Consider the following 25836-nt stretch of genomic DNA (forward strand, 5'->3'; position numbering starts at 1 on the left):
TGCCCTGAAGGGTGTCCCGGATCAGGGTGGGGGTTCCCTTGGGGCGTGGGGCAGCCTGGGCGAGGGGCCTGTGGTGGTTTGCAGGCCAGCCATGCCCTCTGGCAACCCAAGCGGAGGCCCTGGTATCTGGGGTTTATTTATCTTCTACAATTGAAACTTTGTAGCCTGGAGCAGAGCCAAGCCTTCTGCTTGCTCCATGGCGGCATCCATTTCTTTTGGGATTTATGTATCTTCTATAATTGAAACTTTGTAGCCTTAAGCGAGGCCTGAGCCGGCCAGGGTGTGTGGAAAGCTTGGCTTCCTCTATCGCCGGGGGCAACCCTAACCTCCTGCTCTTTCCAGCTCCGTGGCTGCTACCATTTCTGTTTGGGTTTATGTATCTTCTATCACTGAAACTTTGTAGCCTTGAGTGGAGGCCTAGGCCGGCAAGGGCAGGTGGAAAGCTTGGCTTCCTTCATTGCCAGGGAAACCCAAGCCTCCCTCCTGCTCTCTGTGGCCATAGCCATCTTGGTTGGGTTTATTTTCATATTCGCTCCTGATTGGCTGGTGGGCGTGGCTTGTGGGTGTAGCGGAGTGAGGGTTAATTTGCATATTACTCTTTTATTAGATAGGATAGCCAAAAAGTGTAAACAACTGAAAAGTCCATCAACTGAGGAATGGATAAATAAAATGTGGTATATCCTTATGAAGGACTATTATTAGGTAGTAAAAAAGGAATGAAGTACTGATACATGCTATAACATGAATGAACTTTGAAAACATTATGCTAAGTAAAAGAAACCAATCATAGAAAAAGACATAGCATATAATTATATTTAAACTAGAGGCCCCGTGCATGAAATTTGTGCACTCAGGGGTGTCTGTTAGCCTGGCCTGCGCACTCGCGCATTCCAGGAGCCCTCGGGGGATGTTTGACTGATGGCTTAGGCCTGCTCCACGCAGTCAGACATCCTTAGTGCTGCAGTGGAGGTGGGAGAGGCTCCCGCCACAGTCTCTGCACTCACCAGCTGTGAGCCCAGCTCCCCACTTCTGGCTGAGCAGTGCTCCCCTTGTGGGAGTGCACTGACCACCAGGGGTCAGCTCCTGTGTTGAGCATCTGCCCCCTGATGGTCAGTGCACATCATAGCAACCAGTCATTCTGCCTGTTCGGTCGATTTGCATATTAGCCTTCTATTATATCTGTCTCTCTCTCCCTCTCCCTTCCTCTCTTTTATTATATAGGATAAAATGTCCAAAAGAGGGACATCTCTAGAGATAGAAAGTAGATTATTGGTTGCCTAGGGCTGGTGAAGGGGCCTAGGGGGGAAATGAGGAGTGACTACTAATGGAAGTAAGATTAATTTTTAGAGTGATAAAAATGTGAATATAGTAAAAACCAATGAATTTTACACTTTGAATGGGTAAACTGTACTGTATGTGAATTATATATCAATAAAGATATGTATGTGTGTGTATATATAATTATTTTGTGGGTATGTTTCTAGTGGAGATATTGCCAGATTGAAAATAAATAATATTCTATTTAAGAAATGTATAGCCCTGGCTAGTTTGGCTCAGTGGATAGAGTCCCAGCCTGTGGACTGAAGGGTCCCAGGTTTGATTCCGGTCAAGGGCATGTACCTTGGTTGCGGGCATATCCCCAGTGGGGGGTGTGCAGGAGGCAGCTGATCAATGTTTCTCTCTCATCGATGTTTCTAACTCTCTCTCCCTCTCCCTTCCTCTCTGTAAAAAATCAATAAAATATATTTTTTAAAAAAGAAATGTATAAGATTTGATTGCATTTAAACAATTTACCAACAATGTTAATTTTCAACATCCAGTTTTTTCTTCAGCAGAAAAAGAAATGGTGGCTATTGTCTACAGCTTCATTTTAAATAGGCAGAAAATATTTGTAATAAAAGTTTTAATTTTTAGATTGAATTATTAAATATAAGAAGATAAATGTATTTGTAGTATTCACTTTTTTCTAAAACTAACTCCTCATGAAAAAATAATTTTACAAATACACAATACTCCTATATAAACTACACAAGTGTCACATTTTGTTACTGAACACAAAATAAGCTTTCAACCAGACAAGGTCAGTATCCCTCTCTTCCTCCTTCTGAGTGCTCACAGGCTGCTGATGTAAGATTGGGCACTTGCAAACAACATGACCTAATGAATGCTATCTTATCATATCACAGGTTCCTCAAACTGACCACAACAACTTAAATCAGACCGGCAGCAAAGGAGCACTAAGTCTCTGACACATATTATTGACATGACATTTCAGCTGTCCAGCTTGTGGGGAGTAAAAATCTGATTATCTCATGTCCAACTGCATCTGTGAGATATGGTCCATGAAAAGCACATGATTTACTGCACTGAAGACTTCCAACAACAATGTAAACGTTTTAGTATTTGTAAATCTGAGATAGCTAGTAGTTCATCTTTTATCAAATCTCCTTGACAGTAAATTTGTGAAGCACATTTTCAAATGTTCCTAGTTTGAACAAAATGTTATTGTTTCTTTTTAACAAACTAGCATTTAAAAATGGAATTACTTGATGCAAAAAAAATAAGGTTTTTAAATGATTGACTATGTTTCCAAATTCTGGCATAGTTGAAGAAATTGGACTCATATTGAAAAATATATAGCACTAAAAAACAGCGTTAAGTATTGGGTAGCTTGGTAAATAACAGCAAAAGAATATCTAAATTAGACTGAAAGGATTCAAACAGGCTCTGAGATGCATAATTTAGACCAAGGCTTTAAAAGGAATATAATTCAAAATATAATCAAGGAAGAATGTACTTAATGAATTTGCTCTTGTTTAAGAAAGCTTTACCCTCAGCCATCAGATCAATCTCTACAAATGCTCTTTTCACACTAAAAACAATCTGATCAGGGAAAGTCTCTTTCTGCTTTCAGAGATGCTCCTCTCTACTGATTTCCCTCCTACTTTTTATAGCTGCTCCTTCTCAGTCTCCTTTGTGAGCATTTAACCTGCCTCCAAACCTTTGCATATGATGGCCTCTCTCCAAAGACCCCTCTGCTCTCCTCTCCCTGGTGGTCTTATCCTTCACACACCATGAGACTTTTGATATGCTTCTAGGCCATGGTGCCATGTGATTCTACCAACAGCGATGCCCATGTTGCCTCTCACTAACAGTCTGAATTCTGAGTACTAATTTTATACATCTAGCACAGGACTGGGATGGATGTATAACGTTTGGAATGCAGAAAGTAAGGCCTAAGGATGCCTGGGAGCTAAAAGATGTTCAAATGTTTACGGAATAAATGAATATGTGAAGGAAATTGGCATCCCAAGGTCACAGTTAATCAGTGGCAGAACTAGGCCTAGAATCCAGGTCTCCTGACTTTAAGTTCCACTGTTGCAAAGATGATAGTTTCTTGACCACCTGTAGTAAGATGGAGAACAAACACAACATCCAGAAACAAAACTAAACCGATTAAAACACACACACACACAAAAGCAACAAATGAAAATCCAGAACAGCTATTAAGAACCTGATAAGTTACAAGGATACCTATCCTCCCCTCCCACTTTTCCATTTTATGGATGTGTTTAAAAGTTCATACTGGCATGATAATGAAAGGAGAAAGTTAAGAATTAGATGCAGAGGAAGGATAATCAGCTTTTGAATAAATAAGTTTTAAATATGAATATTCAAGTTTTGAAACCTGAGTATGTAAGTTCACTGGATTTTAAAATTGTAGCTTCTTTTGGTTGCCCATATCAGGTTGAATGAGATCTTCAAGCACATCCTATCAGTAAGATCTCAGAGTATGCTATTGGATAGCCTATTCATGGGAATGCTAAAAAAAAAAAAAAAGAAAAAAAAGTCTTTTCCACCCTTACTGAATTAAATCTGTTTAAGAATGTAAGTAATTATAAAACCATAAAAACTGTTGCTACAGGCTTTATAGTTAGCTCCATTTCCATTTCAAATGCTTATCATCATCTGCATTTATTTCTCATAATCCAAGTGGTATTTGACACCCAGTTTCCCTTGAAGTAGTTTCTTATGACTATTGTTTCCAATCTAATTGTCACAGAGTAATTGTTGGGACCATTTATTAAGCAATTTATAGACCAGTGCTAATAAGCAATGTTTCACTACCATACTATTGAATATTTGGCTATACAAATTTGATGTAAAATACTATTAAAAATTTGCCACCTAGTGCCAGAAAACACAGAAATGTTCAGAGACTAATGAAGGAATAGAAAAAAAGATATTGGTGCTAGCTTGAAAGAGTTCCCACTGGTCAAATTCAGGATAATCTGAACACCAAGAGAACAGAATGAATCTGAGAGTTCACAATACTGAGGACTTTTGAAAGACTAAAAAATATAAGGCTGAATAAGATACCATCTTTGCCATCAAGGAATTCACAGTTTAGATTGTTCCTAAGCATCAAGGAGAGTACAAGAACCATTAATTAAAATTAAAGAAATTAAGTGCTATGTATCTCCCATTTCTGAAATACTAAGTGCTCACTATCAGTACCAACTATATAGTCTTTGTCAAATTAACTTTACACTTTTCCCCATTAGACTGTAAGTTCTTCGACAGTAAGACTAGGAAGTACATTGTACTTTCAATAGTGTCTGGCACAACATCAGAAAAAATCCCATCTGACACAGCTTAATATCCAAGTCTGACTTTACAATTCTAATTGGTTCTGTTCCTTGGCCAGTGTGATATTATCTCCTAAGGATATATATATATACTAGAGGCCCGGTGCACGAAATTCGTGCACAGGGGAGGGGGGGTGGACCTCAACCCAGCCTGCACCCTCTCCAATCTGGGACCCTCGAGGGATGTCTGACTGCCCTCTCACAATCCAGGACTGCTGGCTCCCAACTGCTCACCTGCCTGCCTTCCTGATTGCCCCTAACCGATTCTGCCTGCCAGCCTGATCACCCCCTAACCACTCTCCTGCCAGCCTGATTGATGCCTAACTGCTCCCCTGCCAGCCTGTTTGCCCCTAACTGCCCTCCCCTGCAGGCCTGGTCACCCCTAACTGCCCTCCCCTGCAGGCCTGAACCCCTCCAACTGCTCTCCCCTGCAGGCCTGGGTCCCGCCCAACTGCCCTCCCCTGCAGGCCTGGTCACCCCTAACTGCCCTCCCCTGCAGGCCTGATCCCCTCCAACTGCTCTCCCCTGCAGGCCTGGTCGCCCCTAACTGCCCTCCCCTGCAGGCTTGATCGCCCCCAACTGCCCTCCCTTGCAGGCCTGGTCCCTCCCAACTGCCCTCCCCTGCTGGCCATCTTGTGGTGGCCATCTTGTGTCCACATGGGGGCAGGATCTTTGACCACATGGGGGCAGCCATCTTGTGTGTTGGAGTGATGGTCAATCTGCATATTACTCTTTCATTAGATAGGATAGAGGCCTGGTGCACGGGTGGGGGCCAGCTGGTTTGCCCTGAAGGGTGTCCCGGATCAGGGTGGGGGTTCCCTTGGGGCGTGAGGCGGCCTGGGCGAGGGGCCTGTGGTGGTTTGCAGGCCAGCCACGCCCCCTGGTGACCCAAGCGGAGGCCCTGGTATCTGGGGTTTATTTATTTTCTACAATTGAAACTTTGTAGCCTGGAGCAGAGCCAAGCCTTCTGCTTGCTCCGTGGTGGCAGCCATTTTTTTTTGAGATTTATGTATCTTCTATAATTGAAACTTTGTAGTTTTAAGCGGAGGCCTGGGCCAGCCGAGGTGTATGGAAAGCTTGGCTTCCTCCATCACCGGGGGCAACCCTAGCCTCCTGCTCTTTCCAGCTCCGTGGCTGCCGCCATTTCTGTTTGGTTTTATGTATCTTCTATCATTGAAACTTTGTAGCCTTGAGTGGAGGCCTACGCCAGCAAGGGCAGGCGGAAAGCTTGCCTTCCTCCATTGCCAGGGAAACCCAAGCCTCCCTCCTGCTCTCTGAATTTGAGGGAACAACTCAGATGGCCATAGCCATCTTGGTTGGGTTTATTTGCATATTCACTCCTGATTGGCCAGTGGGCGTGACCAGTGGGCGTGGCTTGTGGGTGTAGCGGAGTGATGGTTAATTTGCATATTACTCTTTTATTAGATAGGATTTTTAAAAATATATTTTATTGATTTTTTACAGAGAGGAAGGGAGAGGGAGAGGGGGAGAGAGTTAGAAACATTGATGAGAGAGAAACATCAATCAGTTGCCTCCTGCACACTGGGGATGTGCCCGCAACCAAGGTACATGCCCTTGACCGGAATCGAACCTGGGACCCTTGAGTCCTCAGGACAACGCTCTATCCACTGAGCCAAACCGGTTAGGGCATCTCCTAAGGATATTTATGCAGCCCTCTGATTCTATTGTTTTTCTTTCTTTATTGATTAAGGTATTACATATGTGTCCTTATCCCCCCATTGCCCCCCCGCCCCCCGCTCATGCCCTCACACCCCTGGTGTCTGTGTCCATTGGTTATGCATATATGCATGTACAAGTCATTTGGTTGATCTCTTCAGCCCTTTAATTCTGAGGACCAGATCCAAATCCCTCATTTCAGATTGATTCTACATTCTCTAAGTTGGCAGCTCACCCAGACTTTATCCTAGAAATCCCTTAACAAACCTTCTTAAAGCATATACTACCTTAGTCAATATTTCTGAAAGGCTTCTTTCCTTGGTATCTTATCTTTACTAGGTTCTAATTACTTTCCCCACTTTGTTCTTTATTTTTAATTTTTCTTTTCTTTTCATTATCTCACCTTATTCCTATATTTTGTATCATTTTCTCATGATTCAACTCCAGTTCCTTAATTAAATTTCCATCATTAGAAACACATATTTTCATTAAGAAATTTAAAAATCTTTTTTACCTATAATAGAAAAAGGATACATAGATGCATATAATTGGGTAGAACACCCTCTTTTTATGAATATGACATAAAACTAGAAAGTGGTCTAAAAATCTTAAATAAAAGTAATGTATTCTATGTAAGATTATTACAGGTTTTCTATGAATGTGGTATGTTTTATATTCTTTTGAAGGTGAAGAATGAATGAAAATATATATAGCTATGGAGATTTAAAAAATTAATCTAGAAACAATTGCTGGAAGTTTGTCCACCAGTTAAATAACAAACTCTTGAAACAGAATGTATTGAATGGTTGAGCTAATTTATATCATTTGTAAGCTTGTATTTTTAAAATAACAGATATATATGAAACTAGGTTGACTGTTTTTTTTACCTGAGGATATATTTTATTGATTTAGAGAGCGAAAGGGAGAGGGATTAAAGGAGTGGGAGAGAAGGGGAAGGGGAGCCGGGGGGGGGGGGGCGGGAAATGGGATGGGGGAGGGAGTGTAAGAGATCAGTTGCCTCCTGCACTCTCCCTGACCAGTGATCAAACCCACAACCTTTTGGTGTATTAGATGACACTCCAAACCAACTGAGCCACTGGTCAGGGCTGGGTGGACTATTTTTGTCTAGTTTTTTTGTTTCTGGAAATGTTTAATTTGGCTAAAAAAATCTTAGTTGCCTCTATTTTCAGAAAATCATTTAATATCTAAAAGCTAAGATTTTAGTAGCAGCCACTGAAAACTGAAGCAGAATTTGAGGGAACAACTCAGACCAATTCCCCAGCCTCAGATGGAAAAGAAGTCCAGAACCTGATGCTGAAAGAAAAGTAAAGAACACTAAGTGAGAGTAGATTTCTAGTTACTAGACATCGGGTTCTCATCTGACAGAAGTAATTAATTTTAATTCAATGAAACACTTATGGGCCTCCCACCATATCTGACATGTGAAGTTAGATTGGCAGATGGTTGAAGGGAGGTGGGATATAGCTGATCAGAAGCCAGAATGCCTGGGCAATAGTTCCGTCTCTGCCACTAACTAGCTGCGTAATTCTGGGTAAGTCCCTTAACTTTTGGGCCCTCAGTTTCCTCATTTATCAAGTGAAAAACTAGATAAACTTTAAGAACACGTCTGGCTTAAAAATATATGATGAATCTGAAATCTCAGCTTTAAGTGTTTTACATAGTGATATTATTGCAGACAAAATATTGTACATTGTACAATAATTATCTTGACTTCAAATAAAATAACTGCTTATTCAAGATAAAATGGAACATATAAGAGGAAGAGAAGTAATAACACTCATTTAAATATGTCATTAAAAATGAATTTTATATTCATAAATGGAGGTTACAAAATTAAAAAATAGTGCTAAACATTTAATCCAAAGATCTTAAAGCAATTTTTGTAGTTGTACAAATAAGTCCTCTCATTATCTACATGGAACCTTTTTGGGCAGCAAAGAAAAAAAAAAAACATTTTGCTTGTACTGAGGCCTGTGAGCTTCTACATGGCACTTTACATTTCTCTAACTAGAGAAAGAATAAATTTAAGGGGATAATTTCTTTAATTAAGAATCTGCCACACAGAAAAACTGAGCATTTTTTACTGTACAAACATACATGAAAACTTATAACACCATATGTTGAAAATTTTCTCAAATAATTCTAAGACTAAAATTCAGCAGGCATCAGTACAATTAGAAGACATTTAAAAATATTTTTAAATTCTTTTTTATTGATTTTGTTGCTTTTAGAGAGGTAGGGAGAGAGAGAAATATCGCTTTATTGTTCCACTTAATTTATGCATTCATTTTTTAAATAAAGTACAAGACATATCCATTAACAGATCTAAATTTATCTTTTAGTTTCTTTATAATAAGAAGCTAAAAGTAGGTAAATTTACTTTTAATATTTAATAATTTTTATCTCACTTAACTTAGTAAAACTCTAAACTTTTGAGTTACCAAACTATTTTTGGGAAACTATGTTTAAGCATATGTATATGTATATGTATATGTATACACACATATACATACATATACACATGTGTTATATACATATAATATAAAGTTAATAAATTTAATAGTTTATTATAAAGTTAATAAATTTAATAAAGTTTATTATAAAGTTAATAAATTTAATAAAGTTTATAATATAAAGTTAATAAATTTAAAAGACATGTCTATTCAAACCAAAGTTAAACTAATTTTAATATTAAATATTTTCCTAGATTACATTATCTTAAAAACAAAGGGTTTTTATTATTGCTTAATTTATATAAGCCAAGTAAATATTAAACTTAACAACAGCTCTTGGAGGTAAAAAAAAAAAAGAACACTATATCACATACAAAACAAACAAGATCACAAAAAGATAAAAAACAAACTGAATTACAATAATTATAGAAAAAACACAAGACTTTTATTTTCCCTTCACAATTTTTAAGGAGGCTGGGGAAAGGAGGGAGGGGTCAGGCATGGAAGACTTCAGCCACTTGTACAAAATAAAGGCTATAACAAGAGACAAAAAAGAACTCTGCAATTTCACTTCTGGGTATTTATCTGAAGAAACCCATAACACAATTTTGAAAGACATATGCATCCCTATGTTCATTGCAGCATTATTTACAATAACCAGGATATGGAAGCAACCTAAGCATCTGCTGACAGACAAATGGATAAAGAGGTGGTACATATATACAATGGTATATTCCTCAGCCATAAAAATAGAGTGAAATCTTGCCATTTGTGACAACATGGATGGACTAAAAGGGTATTAAGTAAGAAAAGGAAAATACTATGATTTCACTTATATGTGAAATCTAAAAAACAAAATAAATGATCCAACAAATCAGAAACAAACTTATATAGAGAACATTATGATGGTTGCCAGATAGGAGGGGGGGGGTGGGCGAAAACAGGGAAGGGATTACGATTATAAATTGCAAATTGCCAGGTATAAAAATAGTCATGGGGATATAAAGTACAACATAGGGAATCCTATCTAATAAAAGAGTAATATGCAAATTGACCATCACTCCAACACACAAGATGGCTGCCCCCATGTGGCCAAAGATGGCTGCCCCCATGTGGACACAAGATGGCCACCACAAGATGGCCAGCAGGGGAGGGCAGTTGGGAGGGACCAGGCCTGCAAGGGAGGGAAGTTGGGGGTGACCAGGCCTGCAGGGAAGGGCAGTTGGGGGGGACCCAGGCCTGCAGGGGAGAGCAGTAGAGGGGGACCAGGCTGGCAGGGGAGTGGTTAGGGAGTGATCAGGCTGGCAGGCAGAAGCGGTTAGGGGCAATTAGGAAGGCAGGCAGGTGAGCAGTTGGGAACCAGCAGTCCTGGGCTGTGAGAGGGATGTCCGACTGCCCGTTTAGGCCCGATCCTAATGGGATTGAGCCTAAACGGACAGTCGGACACCCCTGGAGGGGTCCCAGATTGGAGAGAGTGCAGGCTGGGCTGAGGGACATACCCCCCCCCCCGTGCACGAATTTCGTGCACTGGGCCTCTAGTCACTAATAATAGAGGAATATGCAAATTGTCCAGGATGCCATCACAGTAACAACTGAACAGCAGGCTGCATGGGGCAACCAGGCTGGCAGGGGGGGCAGTTGGGGGCGACCAGGTCGGCGGCGGAGGGGGGGGCAGTTGTGAGTGACCCGGCTGGCAGGGGGGCAGTTGGGGTTGACCAGGCCAGCAGTGGGGCACTTGGGGGTGACCAGGCTGGTGGGGGGGGCAGTGAGGGGCAACCAGGCCAGCGGGGGGGGGCAGTTGGGGGCGACCAGGCCGGCAGGGGGGTACTTGGGGGTGACCAGGCTGGCAGGGGGGTCAGTGAGGGGCAACCAGGCCAGCGGGGGGGGAGGGGCAGTTGGGGGCGACCAGGCCAGCAGGCAGAGGTGGTTAGGGGTGATCGGGCTGGCAGGGGAGGCAGTTAGATCCCTGGGATCGGGCCTAAACCAGCAGTCGGACATCCCCCAAGGGGTCCCGGATTGGAGAAGGTGCAGGCTGGGCTGAGGGCACCCCCCCACCCATGCACGAATTTCATGCACCAGCCCTCTAGTATTGTAATAACTATGTATGGTGTCAGTTGGGCATTAGACTTAGAGGGTGATCACTTCATAAGTTATATAAAATTCACTCACTATGTTGTACACCTGAAACTAATATAATATTATATGTCAGCTGTATTTGAAAAATTTAAAAAAATTATTTAAAAAAGGCCCAAGCCCGTTTGGCTCAGTGGATAGAGTGGCCACCCATGCACTGAGGGGTCCCTGGTTTGATTCCAGTCATGGGGAAGGAACCTTGGTTGCTGGTTCCCCGGCCCTGGTCAGATGGGTGCAGGAGGCAACCAATCAATGTGTCTCTCTCACATCAATATTTCTCTCTGTCCCTCTTCCTCCCACTCGCTCTAAAAATCAATGGAAAAATATCCTCGGGTGAGGATTCACCAAAAAAAGAAGAAGAAGAAGAAGAAGAAAAGCTAGGGAGATCCAAGATGGTGGCAGAAAAGGTGGATGTTACACTCACCTCCTCCTAGGACCAAACTGGAATTATAACTAAAATATAGAACAATCAACCTGAATAACCAACTGAAGACTAGCTGAAGAGAAGTCTTATAACCAAGGAAAAGAAAGAAAAGCTATTAAGCAAATAGAACTAGAACTACTTTTGTAAGATTTTAAGAACATAAAGCACATTAAAACTATTTTATTAAGATATAAAAATTCATCAAAGCTGTTCAATGGAAAAATTTAATTTTTAGTGTAAGCGAACTATCTTTAATCTGAAATAAATTTACCTATTCCTAGAACATCCATTGGAACACATCACTATGAAGAACTAGTGAAAACATAGACTCTATATTCCAAACACATTTCTGAATCAGTTGTTTAGTATGCATTTTCCCATAAAACAATACTGCAAATGATAGCAAGGCTTCAAAGGACTGAGAAGTTTAGTCAACTGGTAATTTGGCTTAACTATTGAAATATATTTCTCAATTTGTCTATACCTAGATGATTTCTGAGTACATTTCCTTTGGCTTATAAATGAGAATAACTTTCTACCTCATCTTCCTTTCCTGGTATAAAGAAAAATTATTTGTCTTTAGTGGTCAGCAGCTGTAAGAAGATAGAACTATGTTGCAAAAGTAGATGGCTTACTCATTTCTGGTACCTATAATTTTGTTTATTTTAATGTTCCTGATGCCCAATCTGCCTGAAAAATTCTTTTCATTTTCAAAACCCAGCCCAAATACTGTTACCAGCATACTTACCCCTGTATGTTTCAAAGGAGGCTATATAGCATACGGTGGTTTAAGTGCTTTGGATGGACTTGGAGTCATATAGTCTGAATTAGCATCTACCTCTATTACTGACTAGTATATGACCATGAGGAGTTATTTAATACTTTTTATTATATGTAAAACATGAATAATAATAATTCTACCTACTCAAAGGATTGCTGTGAAGATTAAAAGAAATAATGGAAGTATAACACTTAGTTCAGTGTCCAGCAGAGAGTGACTGTTAAATGAATGGTAGCTATTATCCTATCTAATAAAGAGGGAATATGCTAATTGACCCTCACACCGTCGCGAAGATGGCAGTGCCCACAGCCAATAAGGAGGGAATATGCTAATTGACTTCCCCACCCTCAAAGATGGTGGTGCCCACAGCCAATAAGGAGGGAATATGCTAATTGACTTCCCTGCCCCCAAAGATGGTGGTGCCCACAGCCAATAAGGAGGGAATATGCTAATTGACTGCCACGCCCTCAAAGATGGTGGTGCCCACAGCCAATAAGGAGGGAATATGCTAATTGACTGCCATGCCCTCAAAGATGGTGGTGCCCACAGCCACAAGATGGTGGTGCTCAGTCCCCTCAGCCCCGCCGGGGTGGCAGGTGTGTGGCAAGGCGGACCCAGCCGCTCCGCGTGCCTGCCTCTGGAGTCCCCCAGTCCCCTCAGCCCCTCAGCCACCCAGGGCCAGCCCGAGGCTCAGGCAAGCCTTGGATGGCGGCTGCCCAGCCACCCAGGGCACCCGAGGCTCAGGTAACCAGGGCCGGCCAAGGCTTGCGCTGCTGGCAGTGGCAGCAGCAGAGGTGTGATGGAGCGTCGTCTTCCCTTGATCACTGGGTTGCCTCCTGCCCCGGAGGGCTCCTGGACTGTGAGAGGGAGCAGGCCGGGCTGAGGGACCCCCCCCCCCGCCCCGTCCAGTGCATGAATTTTCATGCACCGGGCTTCTAGTCTATATATACAAAAGCCTAAGCGACCAGCCAACTGTTCGACCATCCGACCAGTAGTTATGACATGCATTGACCACCAGGGGGCAGACGATCAACGCAGGAGCGGAAACCACAGGCATGGAAACATGAACAGACTGATGAATCTCAGAAGGAAGGGGGGAGGGTGGGAAGAGATTACCAAAGATCTTATATGCATACTAGAGGCCCCTCGGCCTGGCCTGTGCCCTCTCGCAATCAGGGGACCCCTCGGGGAATGGCAGAAAGCCAGTTTCGCCCGATCCCTGCAGGCCAGGCCGAGGGACCCCACCTGTGCATGAATCTGTGCACTGGGCCTCTAGTAATGCTATATTTTTTATTATAGACTGTGAGACTCTTGAGGCTATACATTGTGTTTCAATCTTCTTTATCTTCAGTTCAAAACCCTAATATATAGTGGAGGCTATGATGACAGATGGGTGGGAAGATAGGTTGTGGAAGATGGGATATGGAAAGCACTTGAATTGGGATCCAGCTTCTTTTCTATGTATGCCATGAGGGCAGGATATAGGGATAGCGGAGGATTTAACCACAGCTCTTGCCAGGTCTGGGGTAGCACAGGTTTCCATGGGGAATTCTGTGGATAACTTAGCAGGATAATAGAGGCTCCAAATTAAAAAATTTCTATGAAAAGTAGGTAAAATTAGGAACAAAATTAGTTAGGTGGTGAGAGTAGGAATAGCAGGGGTTGGGAGTCAAAGAAGACACTGGGATGAATCATAGGAAACCGCAGTAAGTGAAGATAAAGCTCCATTTGTAGTGCTAAACAGGAAGAGACAGGGATTCTTCAGGCTAGGTCAACTGTGGAACTCACTCACTGGCTAGGTCAACTGAAGAATTCACTTACTGGGTATATGCAAATTCACGTGTCAAGAGAGTGAATAACATATTAGTAAAATATTGTCATTAATTGCCGTTCCTAAATTTTTAAATATTGATGATGTTTTCTAATCTAATGTCTCCATAATCAACACAGAAAAGAATAGGCCAAACTGAATTCAATCCTGGCCCAACCATTTACTACTTGTATAATCCTGGGCCAGTTACTTAATAATTGTGAGTTTGTTTCTATATCCATTCAACTGAGAATACCACCAACATGTGGGAGTATTATGAAGGAGGGTTAGTAATAATGCTTGGCCCATAAAGGGTACTCAATAGATAGTAACTATTATTGTTATTTTACAGATCAACAATAAAATCAACCATTCATAAAAAATAACCTGCTTAATCCTCTTTACTATTTCATACAGCTGACTATTCTAAGTGGTCACAGTTGTTATAACATGTACAACAATGCTGTATCAGCAAGTTTTGTCTCAACATTTCCTTTAAAATTTAGAGAAGTACAAAAATCAGCTAACAAAGTGACTATTAACAGTCACCTGCTCATACCATTAATATCTGAAAGTTAATTTTTATGTTGAAAGCCAAAGATTTTGGCATATTCTAGCATATAAGGCAAAAGTTAAGTTGGAAATTTTAGACTGATTTTGGTTAACTTTTTTTCCCACTGTGAAGTGCTGTATTACAAGAATGGGGTGATAACTTTGTAAGTTATATATTGTACACCTGAAACAAATATATTGTATGCCAACTGTAATTGAAAAAAAAAAAGTAAATAAGTAAAATGAAAAATCACTAGAATAAAAAAGTTACCTAACTTAAGAAATTGGTCTAAAAAAATAGTAATTTTCATTAAGTCTACTACAACCATTATCTTGGTTTAAACTGTACCTTTTTTCATTTATCTTTTCTTTAGTTATAAAACTTTAAAACAGGCAAGTGTATTAAAATCTACTCAAAAAACATCATGAAAAGGAATCTCCAATTGAAGACCTATAATGGTTCCATATTATTTAGTAAATTTAATTTCTTCTAGCTTTGAAGATTCACCATAAACTGGTTCTAGTCAATCTACCCTTATTTCCCACAACGTAGTCATGTTAATTCTATTTTGTTGTTGTTGTTAAACCTCACCTGAGGATATTTTTTCCATTGTTTTAGAGTGGAAGGGAGGGGGAGAGGGAAAGAGAGAGAGAGAGAGAGAGAGAGAGAGAGAGAGAGAGAGAGAGAGAGAGAGAGAGAAGCATCAATGTGAGAGAGACTGATTGGTTGCCTCTTGCACTCGGCCCTAGGGGCCGGGGATCGAGCCTGCAACTGACTTATGTGCCCTTGACCGGAATCAAACCCAGGGCCCTTTGGTCCTCTGGCCCACGTTCTATCCAACCAGCTAAGGCAGTGACATTAATTCTTAATTGAATCTGGCCTTCTCTAAACTCCCAACCTCTGTGTTCTGAGCTCACCCTCCTTCCAAGTTCTTGTGGCCCCCAGCTCTACTGTACTCACTCTCCTCTCTACCAGGTTTTCTGACTGGGGCCTGTTTAAACCCAGGACTCTGGCCTACTCTGAATCCCATAATTAACATCTCATCATAAACTGTTTTACCTTTTATTTGCACAATCTAGCTCTTTCTATTAACAGTAGAAAATTCTACTGTTGATTATTTTCTTTGCATGCTTGTATAACATAAAAGACTGCTTTCACAGGCCACACATGAAAAACCGATGGTAAAGCTAAACCTCCTCTGAACTATTTTCTACTGATCCTGACGAGGAGAGTATCATTATTTTCAGTCAAGGTACATGACAGGAAAATTTAATATTTGCAGACTGATTTTTACGACAGTCTTAGAAATAAAGTCAAACCCACATACAATTTTCTTAATTCAGCAACATGAAAATTTCCTTATCACTAGAAATCAAAATTATAAATGGGAGAGTGCTCTACTTTAGTCATTAATTTCCTTGAGAAAACCTTTTGAACACAAGGAATAATGCTTGGGTTTTCAAAAGAATAAGCATTTCTAGACCATGCTTATTTGTAACTTGTTTTTTAATACTCGGCTAGTGGATCAGAAGAGATCATAAAAAATGGACACAAATTAAGTAAAAATTAGGCAGAATCCTAAATCCCTCATATGTTATCATGGCTGAAAATCAATATTCACAGGAATGATGCCCAAAATTTTAGGACAAATTAAATTAAACCATATCTAAGATTAAAAATTTTTGTTAATGTTTTGTTTCTTCATTCAGAATTTACTTAGATTGACTACCTCCAGGAGGTATTACTCAAAACACTCAGACTTTAACTGAAGAGTGTAACACCAGGAAAGAGTAATGTCCAAACTTTTTCCTTTGAGGTTTAAATGAACTTACTGAGTGTTTTTTTTTCCCCTTAACAAAGAGGCTTATGTTACCCATTAAATTCTCATCACTATGAATAAACATTATTGTACAAATAATTCAAGATTGGATGAGAAACATGCTTTTCCATTAATGTCTGAAAGATATTTATCATTAGAAAATAATAGAGGACAACAAAATTGACCTAGAGCCACAGTAACAGAAAATATTTCTCTATCAAAACACATTAGTTTAAATAATTTAAATTACTTAATACAGTACACTAGGCAAAACTATCTGAATTTCATGAGTTGAATCTCACAGATTCAAGGCAGTGCCAGTTTGAAAGTATTCAGATACTAAGAAATCTGTTAACTGAAATTAGGCAAGTATCCTTTTTTGCAATCTCAGTAATACCTCCATGCAGGGAAAAAGAAGAGAAGAGTAAAATGACTTCCCTCTATCCACAACGGTAAATACCACAAATCTATCGGTATATATAAAAATTTTTAGTTTAATTGCAGTCACTTTGACACTTGAGACAAACTATCAAGGGTTTTTAGATCACAATAAAAAATAAAATATTTTTCATGCAAATATTGACTATTTTAGATCATGATTAAATAGGCTTAAGAAAAATAAATCTTCAATATTGGAACACAAAAAAATCTTATTAAAAGAAGACAATCTTCTAAAATAGAATTATAATCAAGAATTTACAGAAAACACTTATCATGAAAGAGTCAGTCTTAACCAGTAATAAAGTGTTGTTTCAATACAGAGGAAGAAAGAAGAAGATCAAAATTTATCACTTACCTCATGATTCAGCTCTGCTATCTGATCTTTCAGTTCCCTAATATACTGGTTAGAATCAGACTTGTTAAGCTGTCCTTGAAGCTTTCCTTCTTCTTTCTGTTTTGTGAAAACATCAAAGGAAAAACAAAGTAATTTTCACAGCATGTACTCAAATACTTTAAAATATAGGACAGCATAATGGCATAACCTTTAATTGGCTAAATTCTGAACAAATCTGTTCTCAAACTATCTATGAAAAACAATTCATAGTATACTATACTGAGTATTTCTAAATAATGCTTAATGGGACTGTTTACAATACAATTTACAAAATGTACCCTTGAGAGACTCTTACAAATCAATTTAATTGGGTCTAGTAGTGAAAAAAAATTATCCTAGAATTTCAAAGCCATTTATCTGGTTATTTTGAGTGCTAATGATTTTCTCTCTATAAGAGATTCAGTGCTTAGCTGAGAAGGGAGTAAGCCTCCTACAGCTACACTGGGAATCTGCTTTCACTTGGGCAACAGAGAAGGGGAGGAAAAAAGGTTCTTCAAACCACTCTTAAAAGGGAAAGACAGCTCTCTCTTCTGTTCAATTAGCTCAGGAATGTGTGCTGGGAGTCCTAGAAATCGCTGCTATAGCCCATCCCCTTATTGCTCTTTGGCAACCTGCATTAAAAACCTTTTATTGGATACTAGTGGCTCGGTGCATGAAATTTGTGCACATTAAAAGGGAATTAGAGGAAATAATTTAATATTGCTATTTGCCCTTTCTCTATAATAGAAGTGTTAGAGATGAAAGAAAATTAGTAAAATGTATATGAAAATCTCCCTCCTGTCAGAGTCTGGGGCACGCTGCGGGACCTAGAGTCAAGTCCCTGCCCACCACCTGTACGCGCTTCGAAAATGCAGGAGACCCAGACCCAGCTGGCCCCACCCCCATTGGGTGAGACCCGAACCTGGCCGGCCCCACCCCCATCAAACCCCTCCAGGCGGGGGGCACAGCCTCAGGTCCCCCGGCCGGCACTGGGGCAGGGGGGTGGGCATGGCCTGAGGTCCCCTGTCAAGCCCCACTGGGCGGGTGTTGTGGCCTGAGGTCCCCATCAAACCCCGCCAGGCAGGGGGCACAGCCTGAGGTCCCCCGGCCTGGCACTGGGGCGGAGGGCGCAACCTGAGGTCCCTCGCCCTGGCCAGTGCCACGCAGCCTCAAGTCCCTGCTGTTTGGTCGTGACGTTATGGCATCCTGGCTAATTTGCATATTCCTCTATTATATAGATAGATGGCCTGCTGAAGCAGTTTGATTTAACTAATATATGTATAGCTGTAAAACACAACTATAATTTCTACAGGCTCTAAAACTTTTCTTATATATTTAAACACATGAATATCACATATAAATCACCTAAGCACGGATCTAATTTAACAATTACTATATCCCAAATACGTATGCTAGGCTTCTTAAATACGCCTATGAATTTTAACCATAAGCCTTAAGGAAAAAACACACATATTTTGAAACTTTAGTTAAAATACTAGTTTGTCAGCCAGAGAAGGGTAGAACCTACAGAAGAGCCGAGAAACCCAGCAGAGTCCTAATTAAATTATTTCAGAAGCCTTTCCTACCTGTTTTTTCTTTTCTTTTTAAAAAGATTTTTATTGATTTTCAGAAAGAGGAAGGGAGAGGGGAAGAGAGAAAACATGGATCAGCACAACCCCTACCAGGGATTCAGCCCACTACCCAGGCATATACCCTGACCAGGAATCGATCCGGCAACCTTTTGGTGCATGGGAGGATGCCCATCCAACTGAGCCACACTAGCCTGGGCAACCTGTTTTTTCATTTAATGAACCAATAAAGTCCCTTTATTATTTGAACCAGTATGTGTATGGGTTTCTATCACTTGCAACCATAATAGCTAAAATATCTTGAGGACTTATCATGCCTTCTCCATTGAGGTTCCCCAAAGGAATTAAGCCCTAACTCCTAAAAGCATCCTTGTATGTAGTGATTTAACTCACCTCCCAAATTCAGTCTGTTTCATGACTATTTTATCCTAACATTTTCCTTGGCTATAGACTTACTCCACCTTAGTCCTGTGAACCCTAAAGTGGGAAAGGATGATGTCAAGTAGAAGGGAATAGGTAGTGAGAAGAAAGAATGTAGAAAAGAGAAAAATAACATATGAAGGGAAACTATTCAGTGATGTAAAATAAAAAATAAAAATATTATTTTTATAAAATGTATTTTCCAAGTATTATATGTAGCATAAGAAATGGCAGCAGCAACTGAGTAAGTAGATACACTTCCAAAGGCGACTAAGTTGGTGAGAATTACGCACTTGGATATATGTGTTCAGCTATCCTTGATGATTTTTAACTTTAGTATCACATCATATTAATTCCCTTTAAATGGTTGATTAAATAGAAAGTGTAACCCACTTCTAGAAAGAAATCCTTCAGTATGAAATGGAAAGGCTAGATATTTGTGGTTTGGAGTAAGACTTGGAGAAAGGTACCTTTAAATCTGGTCCCCAATGAAGGCAAAGTTCTTGAGGATTTTGGAGATCCCATAGCAGTAATATCATGTGGGATACAATAAAAATTTCAGGGCAAATAAAATGACAAAGCCCAAGGTAAGCTCTAATGTTGTAAGAAAGAAGTTCAAGAATGCAGAAATACTTCAAGTTTAAAGGATGGAAAATGACCAGTAACAATAATTAATATCAATTATTTCCTATAAAAAAAAAGTTTGTTAAGATAGAAACCATTAAATTTGTTTTTATAGAAAGTGATCAAGTGATGCCAAAGAGCTGTTTCCTCCAAAGGTAGTCTTAGTAGGATTTAGCTAAACTTTTTTTATATAGCACCTTGATGTCTTTGGAGGAAAGGCAATATTTAATAAAAAATGAGGCAGTTTAAGAAATTTTACAATAAAAATGGGAGTGTTTTTAACTTAAAAAAGACTCCTGAAAGATACTTGTGGAAATCAAAAAAGCTCTCTTAGCTTTTATAACTAAAAAAACCCAGATGGTCCTTGAATTTTCATTAATCGTAGGAAAAAGGAAGAATTTCAAAGAGAAAAACTTTGTATGTTTGATTAACTCCTATTGTATATAATTTTCTTTTTAGATTTAAATGTAACTTTATAAAGCTTAATATTGGATTTCTTCTGCAAAACTTTTACATACAATAAGTCAGACTATGATGTCCCTTAAACCAGTTTCTCTGGATACATACACACACACACAAACAAAAAGGGTGGCACTTTTGCTAGGTTGACCAGCAATTTGTAAGGCACACTGACTAAACTGAGGAAAGAGGAAGGGTGACCCGAGGACAAGACAATCACCATCTCAGCACACTTGTGACACATCAGCAGCACATCAGTTTGACAGACACACCAGCTGGAAAACTCTGCCTGGGATATTCTGATTCGACAGTCTGCTTAAAGGGAATACAGCTGCTACTTCAAAAACAGAAGTAAAAAGTGAGAGAGATATTCTAAATGCTATTGAATAAATTAAAATGTATAAATAACCTTTTATCTAAAAGTCTGGGGTTTTTGTGTTCTACAAATCGGCTCTCAATTAAATATATTAATTCAAAGTCATTTAAGAATCCTCTTTAAATGTAAAAACTGAATAACTATAAATTTACAATACCCCCCCAAAAAATATAAGTAAATATTATATTTTAAGAAGTAGGTATCAATTTAATTTCACTTTTGAGACAGTTTATTCAATAACCTAATATTTAAGGTTTTTTGCAAGTATTTTTAAGCTTTCTATTTTCAAGCAATGTCCACATGGTTCTTTCTGATAAGCAGGTGGGAAAATGTCAACTACACTAATAAATTTACCAGGAACCTACATTTTCTTGAGTTGTTTTTTTTTTTTGTTTTTTGTTTTTTTTGTCTAGCTGATAACAACACAGATTGCCGGTTAACCAGTTTCCTAAGCAAAACTAATTAGGTAAGTAATGAAGAGCTCGAACACATCAACAATTTTGGTATTCTGTAATTTCACCAAACAGACTTTAAATATATAACCTTTTGGCACACAATAACAGAAACTTTATATTTAAGAGGGCATAAAGTAACAGTTGAAAAAGATTTAAATGTACATTTCACTCTTGGATCTACCTTTGAATATTTTAGCAATTACCAGTATCTATGATAATCTAATTCATATTGAGGCCTTAAACCATAGAACTTTGTACATACGCCTCTTATTAATCAAAAAGTCATCCATAACTCTAGTTAGTAATATGCATGTTTAAGTGACTAGGGGTAAAGTATAACAAGTTTACTCTAAAATGCATCCAAAAATAAGGTAGCTAGAATGGTGGATAGGTGAGTTTCTGATAAAGAATAGATAAAATATATCAAAATATTAATCTTAGAATGAAGGCAGGTGAGTTTATGGTGTTCATAGTCCAATTCTTTCAACTTCTGTACATTTGAAAATTTTCATGTAAAATAGTGGGAGGAAGAAGCCATCAATAAAAATAATTGTCTGCTAAAGAGTGAGCCCTTGGTCCACACTGTACCTCATTAATATATGTAAAAAGATACTTATCTCCCAAAGGTTAGTGATTCTTTATTTAAAATTTACCTTTTGCTCTAGGAATAGATACTACTTTCTTCACATTTACTGGAAATTTAAGAAACTAAAAAGCAACATGATTAAATCACATAAATTAGAATCTTATTAAAATAGAACATAATTTTAGAGAGCTGAGTTATAATTTCATCTCCAGAGTATTTTGTAGTAGATTTTGTGGTTGTTACCTCAAGATCCCTTCTCTCTCCCTCATTATGTAATGGTATTAAGATTAGAATTATCCCCATCCTTAACCCCATTTGTAAGCCCTGATTAGTAGGGTTTAAACCAAGCAGGGTAATCACATCTATGTTGCACAGTGATTGATTCAGGGGTTGCACAAATAGTGTGGTTTTCAAAATCTTTTGCGGGAAACTATGGGTCACAGTTTCTTATTCTGGACATTATGATATGTGGGTATAAAGCTCACTTGTTAGCCATTTTAACACAATAAAGAAAAAACCTCCTGAGGAGAAAAATGATTAAGGGCAAAGTCATGAGAATCATGGTTTAATGCAACAAGTTGGAGCCCACATCAAACTTCCTGAAACACATCCAACTTTTGAACTTTTCAGGTACATGAGCCAATAAATCCCTTTTATTATTAATAGCCACAAATAAATTCAGAATTTGGTTTTCTGCTAACTGCAAAACATAATATTTTAAAATAAAATATGGCTAAGTAAATGAATACAAAAATATAAATAACATAATCTAAAATGCTTAAAGCAGTAGTTCCCACAGTTGACTATGGAGAAAAATCACTTGGGGAGTCTTGTAAACATACAGATTAAAAGAACCCATTCTGACCTGAATTCTAAATATCTGGGGTTGGGGCTTGAAATGAGTACACTTTAAAAGCCACACTATAGTGGTGATTATGATGTAGCCAGTGTGTAGACCTAAACTTGAAATGCCCTGGTTTGAAGCACATTTGAAAATTAACTATCAACTATGTTTTTTAACACAAACTAAAAATTCTATTTATGTGCCAATTATAAATTACTTTTCATCTTATTTCCTAAGGATCTCAAACATTTTATGACTTTACACTCATTATAAAAATTACTTAGTATAACTTTACATATAAAAAAGAGAAATATTTCTTTCAACTACCACCACAATGGTAAATGTGGTAAATGACCAAGACTCATAACCTTATTTACAAACAGTCTCTACATTTCCAGAAAGAATATATTTAAAAACAAAAATAGAGGAAAACTGTCAAGGGTTCTTAAATTAATTTCTTTTCAATTCTGCTATCAGTTTCACTTCACATTATATCTATGCTACTTTCAGCTGGTCAGTTCCCTGTCTACAGAGGTTGGTTCAATTTTGAACTCAAATCCCTTTCTTGGTTAACCTACCTCTCAAACAGAAATATTATTTTAAAATCTAGTAATATATGATGAGGAACTAAATAAAATGGTTAGGATCTGAGAAAATTCCACACATATGACCCCTATTACTGAAAACGAAGGTAACATTTCTAAAGAATGAAGAGAAACCAAATATTTGGAGACCAGCAAAATGATTCTATAAAAACTTAAGAACATTAATTTCTATGCAGAGCTATGGCAATAAATAAGGGAAATATGAAGTCCAATTCTCTAAATTTTGTATTAGGTAACAGGTGGGTATAATAAAAAAGCAATGTTCTTTAATATAACACATAAATGTGTGGAGAGGAATATCTTACTCGAGTAGTGGTTCCGGTGTTCCACTACCTCCACTGTGTAGCAATGACTAGGCATATACACTCACCTGCTTTTCCCCTGCAACCAAGGGAGCTGTAATCAGAAAAAAGGATGAGGTAGAAATGGAATGAGCCCAGGATGTGCCACATATTCTGTTACAGTTGATTAAAAAATCAATAAATACTGTAGTCAGCAGGAAAAAAAGTGACTGTATTTGTGCAGTGTGCAAATGGTCACAGTAGAAAGTGGACATTTTATTCAGAGATCTCTTCAACTGCATCTCCTGTACTCCAACACTTACTTAGAAAGTTAAATAATTACATGTGGTGGTTCCTCAAGCTAGAAGATTGAAGAAAAAATGTGCAATGTTTTCTCGATAGCTCTAAGCAGCATGTTTTTACATGATATATTGCACCAAAACTGAGATGAATGCATTGTTAAGTTGCTTTAAACAACTGTTTGGGAGGAAAGTGGGGTTTAGTAGTGTATGCTCTTAAAAAATATTGTGGAGTGGAGAGAAGAAGAGGCAGGGGCCAGGTTTGTTTAAACACAAATTTAGTCAGCTCATTTTAAAAGAGATATTGTAATAGGAATGCCTAGAAATCCATTCTTGTTTATTTGTTTCTTTATCTATGTTTTTAATGCTGGCAATAACTTATCCTATCTTGCCACAGGAAGGACACTTCCTTAGACAGGAAGATAGCAGATTTTAAAAGCCATTGTTACAAGCCATTGGTTTTTTAATACTCTCTACTACCAGATAATTTGCTTAGAAGTTTTTAAGATAATTTAAAGTTGATAACTATTTAAGATAATTTAAACAGTTAATATTACATATTACTTACATCTTATAAGTTTTTTCTCTAACCTTTTAGTTTTCAAATTTACAGAAGATCTAAAATAATAGTACAATACCTAAATGCCCTCCAATTATATTCACCAATTACTATTTTGCCACATTTGTCTTCATTTTGTCCATTTGTGTTTATCTTCTGAACCATTTGAATGTAAATTGCAGATAAGATATTCCACTACTATGTTTCAGTATGCATCTCCTAAGAATAAGGAAATGTCTTCCATAACCAAATGCCATTATAACACCTAAATTAATACTAATTCCATAGTATATTCATTGAACATATAGTTCCTATTCAAATTTCCCTAAAAGCTCCCAAAATGTTTATTACTATCCAAAATAGAACCAAGGTTCATAGTTACATTTGGTTATTATATCTTTAGCCTCTTTTAACCTATAATAGTCCCTCTGCCTTTTTTTTATGACACTGTTAATATTTTTGAAGAGTCCAAGTCTAAAAACTGTGTATTATACACGTTAAAAAAAAAATTTACCATTCCAACAAAACTCCAAGTAAAACACTGTTTTTATTCCCTTTTTTAAATCAAGTAGGCAGTGAGGTAAAACTAATATAATATATATTTAATGGGTGGTTGGATCGAGGGAATAAGTGTAGACCAAGACATTTTTGCCTCTTACTAAGAGACTAACCTATAGGTTTAACTGTGAGGTCCAAAGAACTTTCTTCATGTTTGACATCAGTTTAAAAACCTGTCATTTGTCTCTTCACAAAAGTATTCTAAAAAGTAGGCAGATGACTTTAAGTTCCAGTTAAAGTATAGGGTTAGTCACAAAGAAATCACTAAGAGAGGATTTAAAAAGAAAGCATCAACTCCGGCCATTTTTCCCCAGTGGTTAGAGCCTGTGGACTGAAGGGTCTCGGGTTCAATTCCCAATCAAGACACATACTTGGCCCTGGCCAGTGGATATAGCATTGGCCTGCGGACTCAAGGGTCCCAGGTTCGATTCCGGTCAAGGGCACATACCCAGGGGGAGTGTGCAGGAGGCAGCTGATCGATGTTTCTCTCTCATCGATGTTTCTAACTCTCTATCCCTCTCCCTTCCTCTCTGTAAAAAAAAAAAAAAAGACACTTAACTGGATTGCAGGTTCAATCCCCGGACCCAGGTCCGGCCCCGGTCCAGGTGCATGCAGGAGGCAACCAATTGATGTGTCTCTCTCTTACCCCATCCCTCCCTTCCACTCTCTAAAAATCAATGTAAAAAAGTTTCCTCAGGTGAGGATTAAAAAAAAATAAAGAAAGCATCAAATAGCCACTCATTAAGCTTCATCTTGCTCACTGACACAGTGCTCACAACTAGAAAACTCTATAGCTAAAGAAAATGTGATTCATCTTCTGGATAGTGTAAATGTCATATTTTCTTTTCTTCATATTCCATGTCATGGGGTTATCATCTCAGTGAGAGATTCATCTCCATTTCTGTTTCTTGGCTATTTTTTACACTACCAACTAAGCTAGCAAAAGGTGAACTGTTTGTTTTTTGTTGTATGTGTATGTGTTTTTTTTTTGAGACCACAAAGTTAAAATCCAAATACGTGCTCTTGTGTCGTGTAAAGCAGCTTTTG

At 38.6% G+C, this 25836-nt stretch overlaps 1 protein-coding gene across 4 annotated transcripts in view; it reads right to left on the minus strand.

Annotated features, from left to right (window-relative positions):
- The window catches only part of EVI5 (ecotropic viral integration site 5), a 207545-nt gene that overhangs the window by 16720 nt on the left and 164989 nt on the right, over positions 1 to 25836 (minus strand). For all 4 annotated transcript variants that reach the window (XM_080655654.1, XM_080655652.1, XM_080655651.1 and 1 more), the window contains one exon: positions 17117 to 17212. In XM_080655654.1, the coding sequence (XP_080511780.1) occupies positions 17117 to 17212 (96 nt within the window). The remainder of the gene's footprint in view (positions 1 to 17116; positions 17213 to 25836) is intronic.

Source organism: Plecotus auritus (genome assembly GCF_963455305.1).
Source record: "Plecotus auritus genome assembly, chromosome: 2".
NCBI classification, from domain to species: domain Eukaryota; kingdom Metazoa; phylum Chordata; class Mammalia; order Chiroptera; family Vespertilionidae; genus Plecotus; species Plecotus auritus.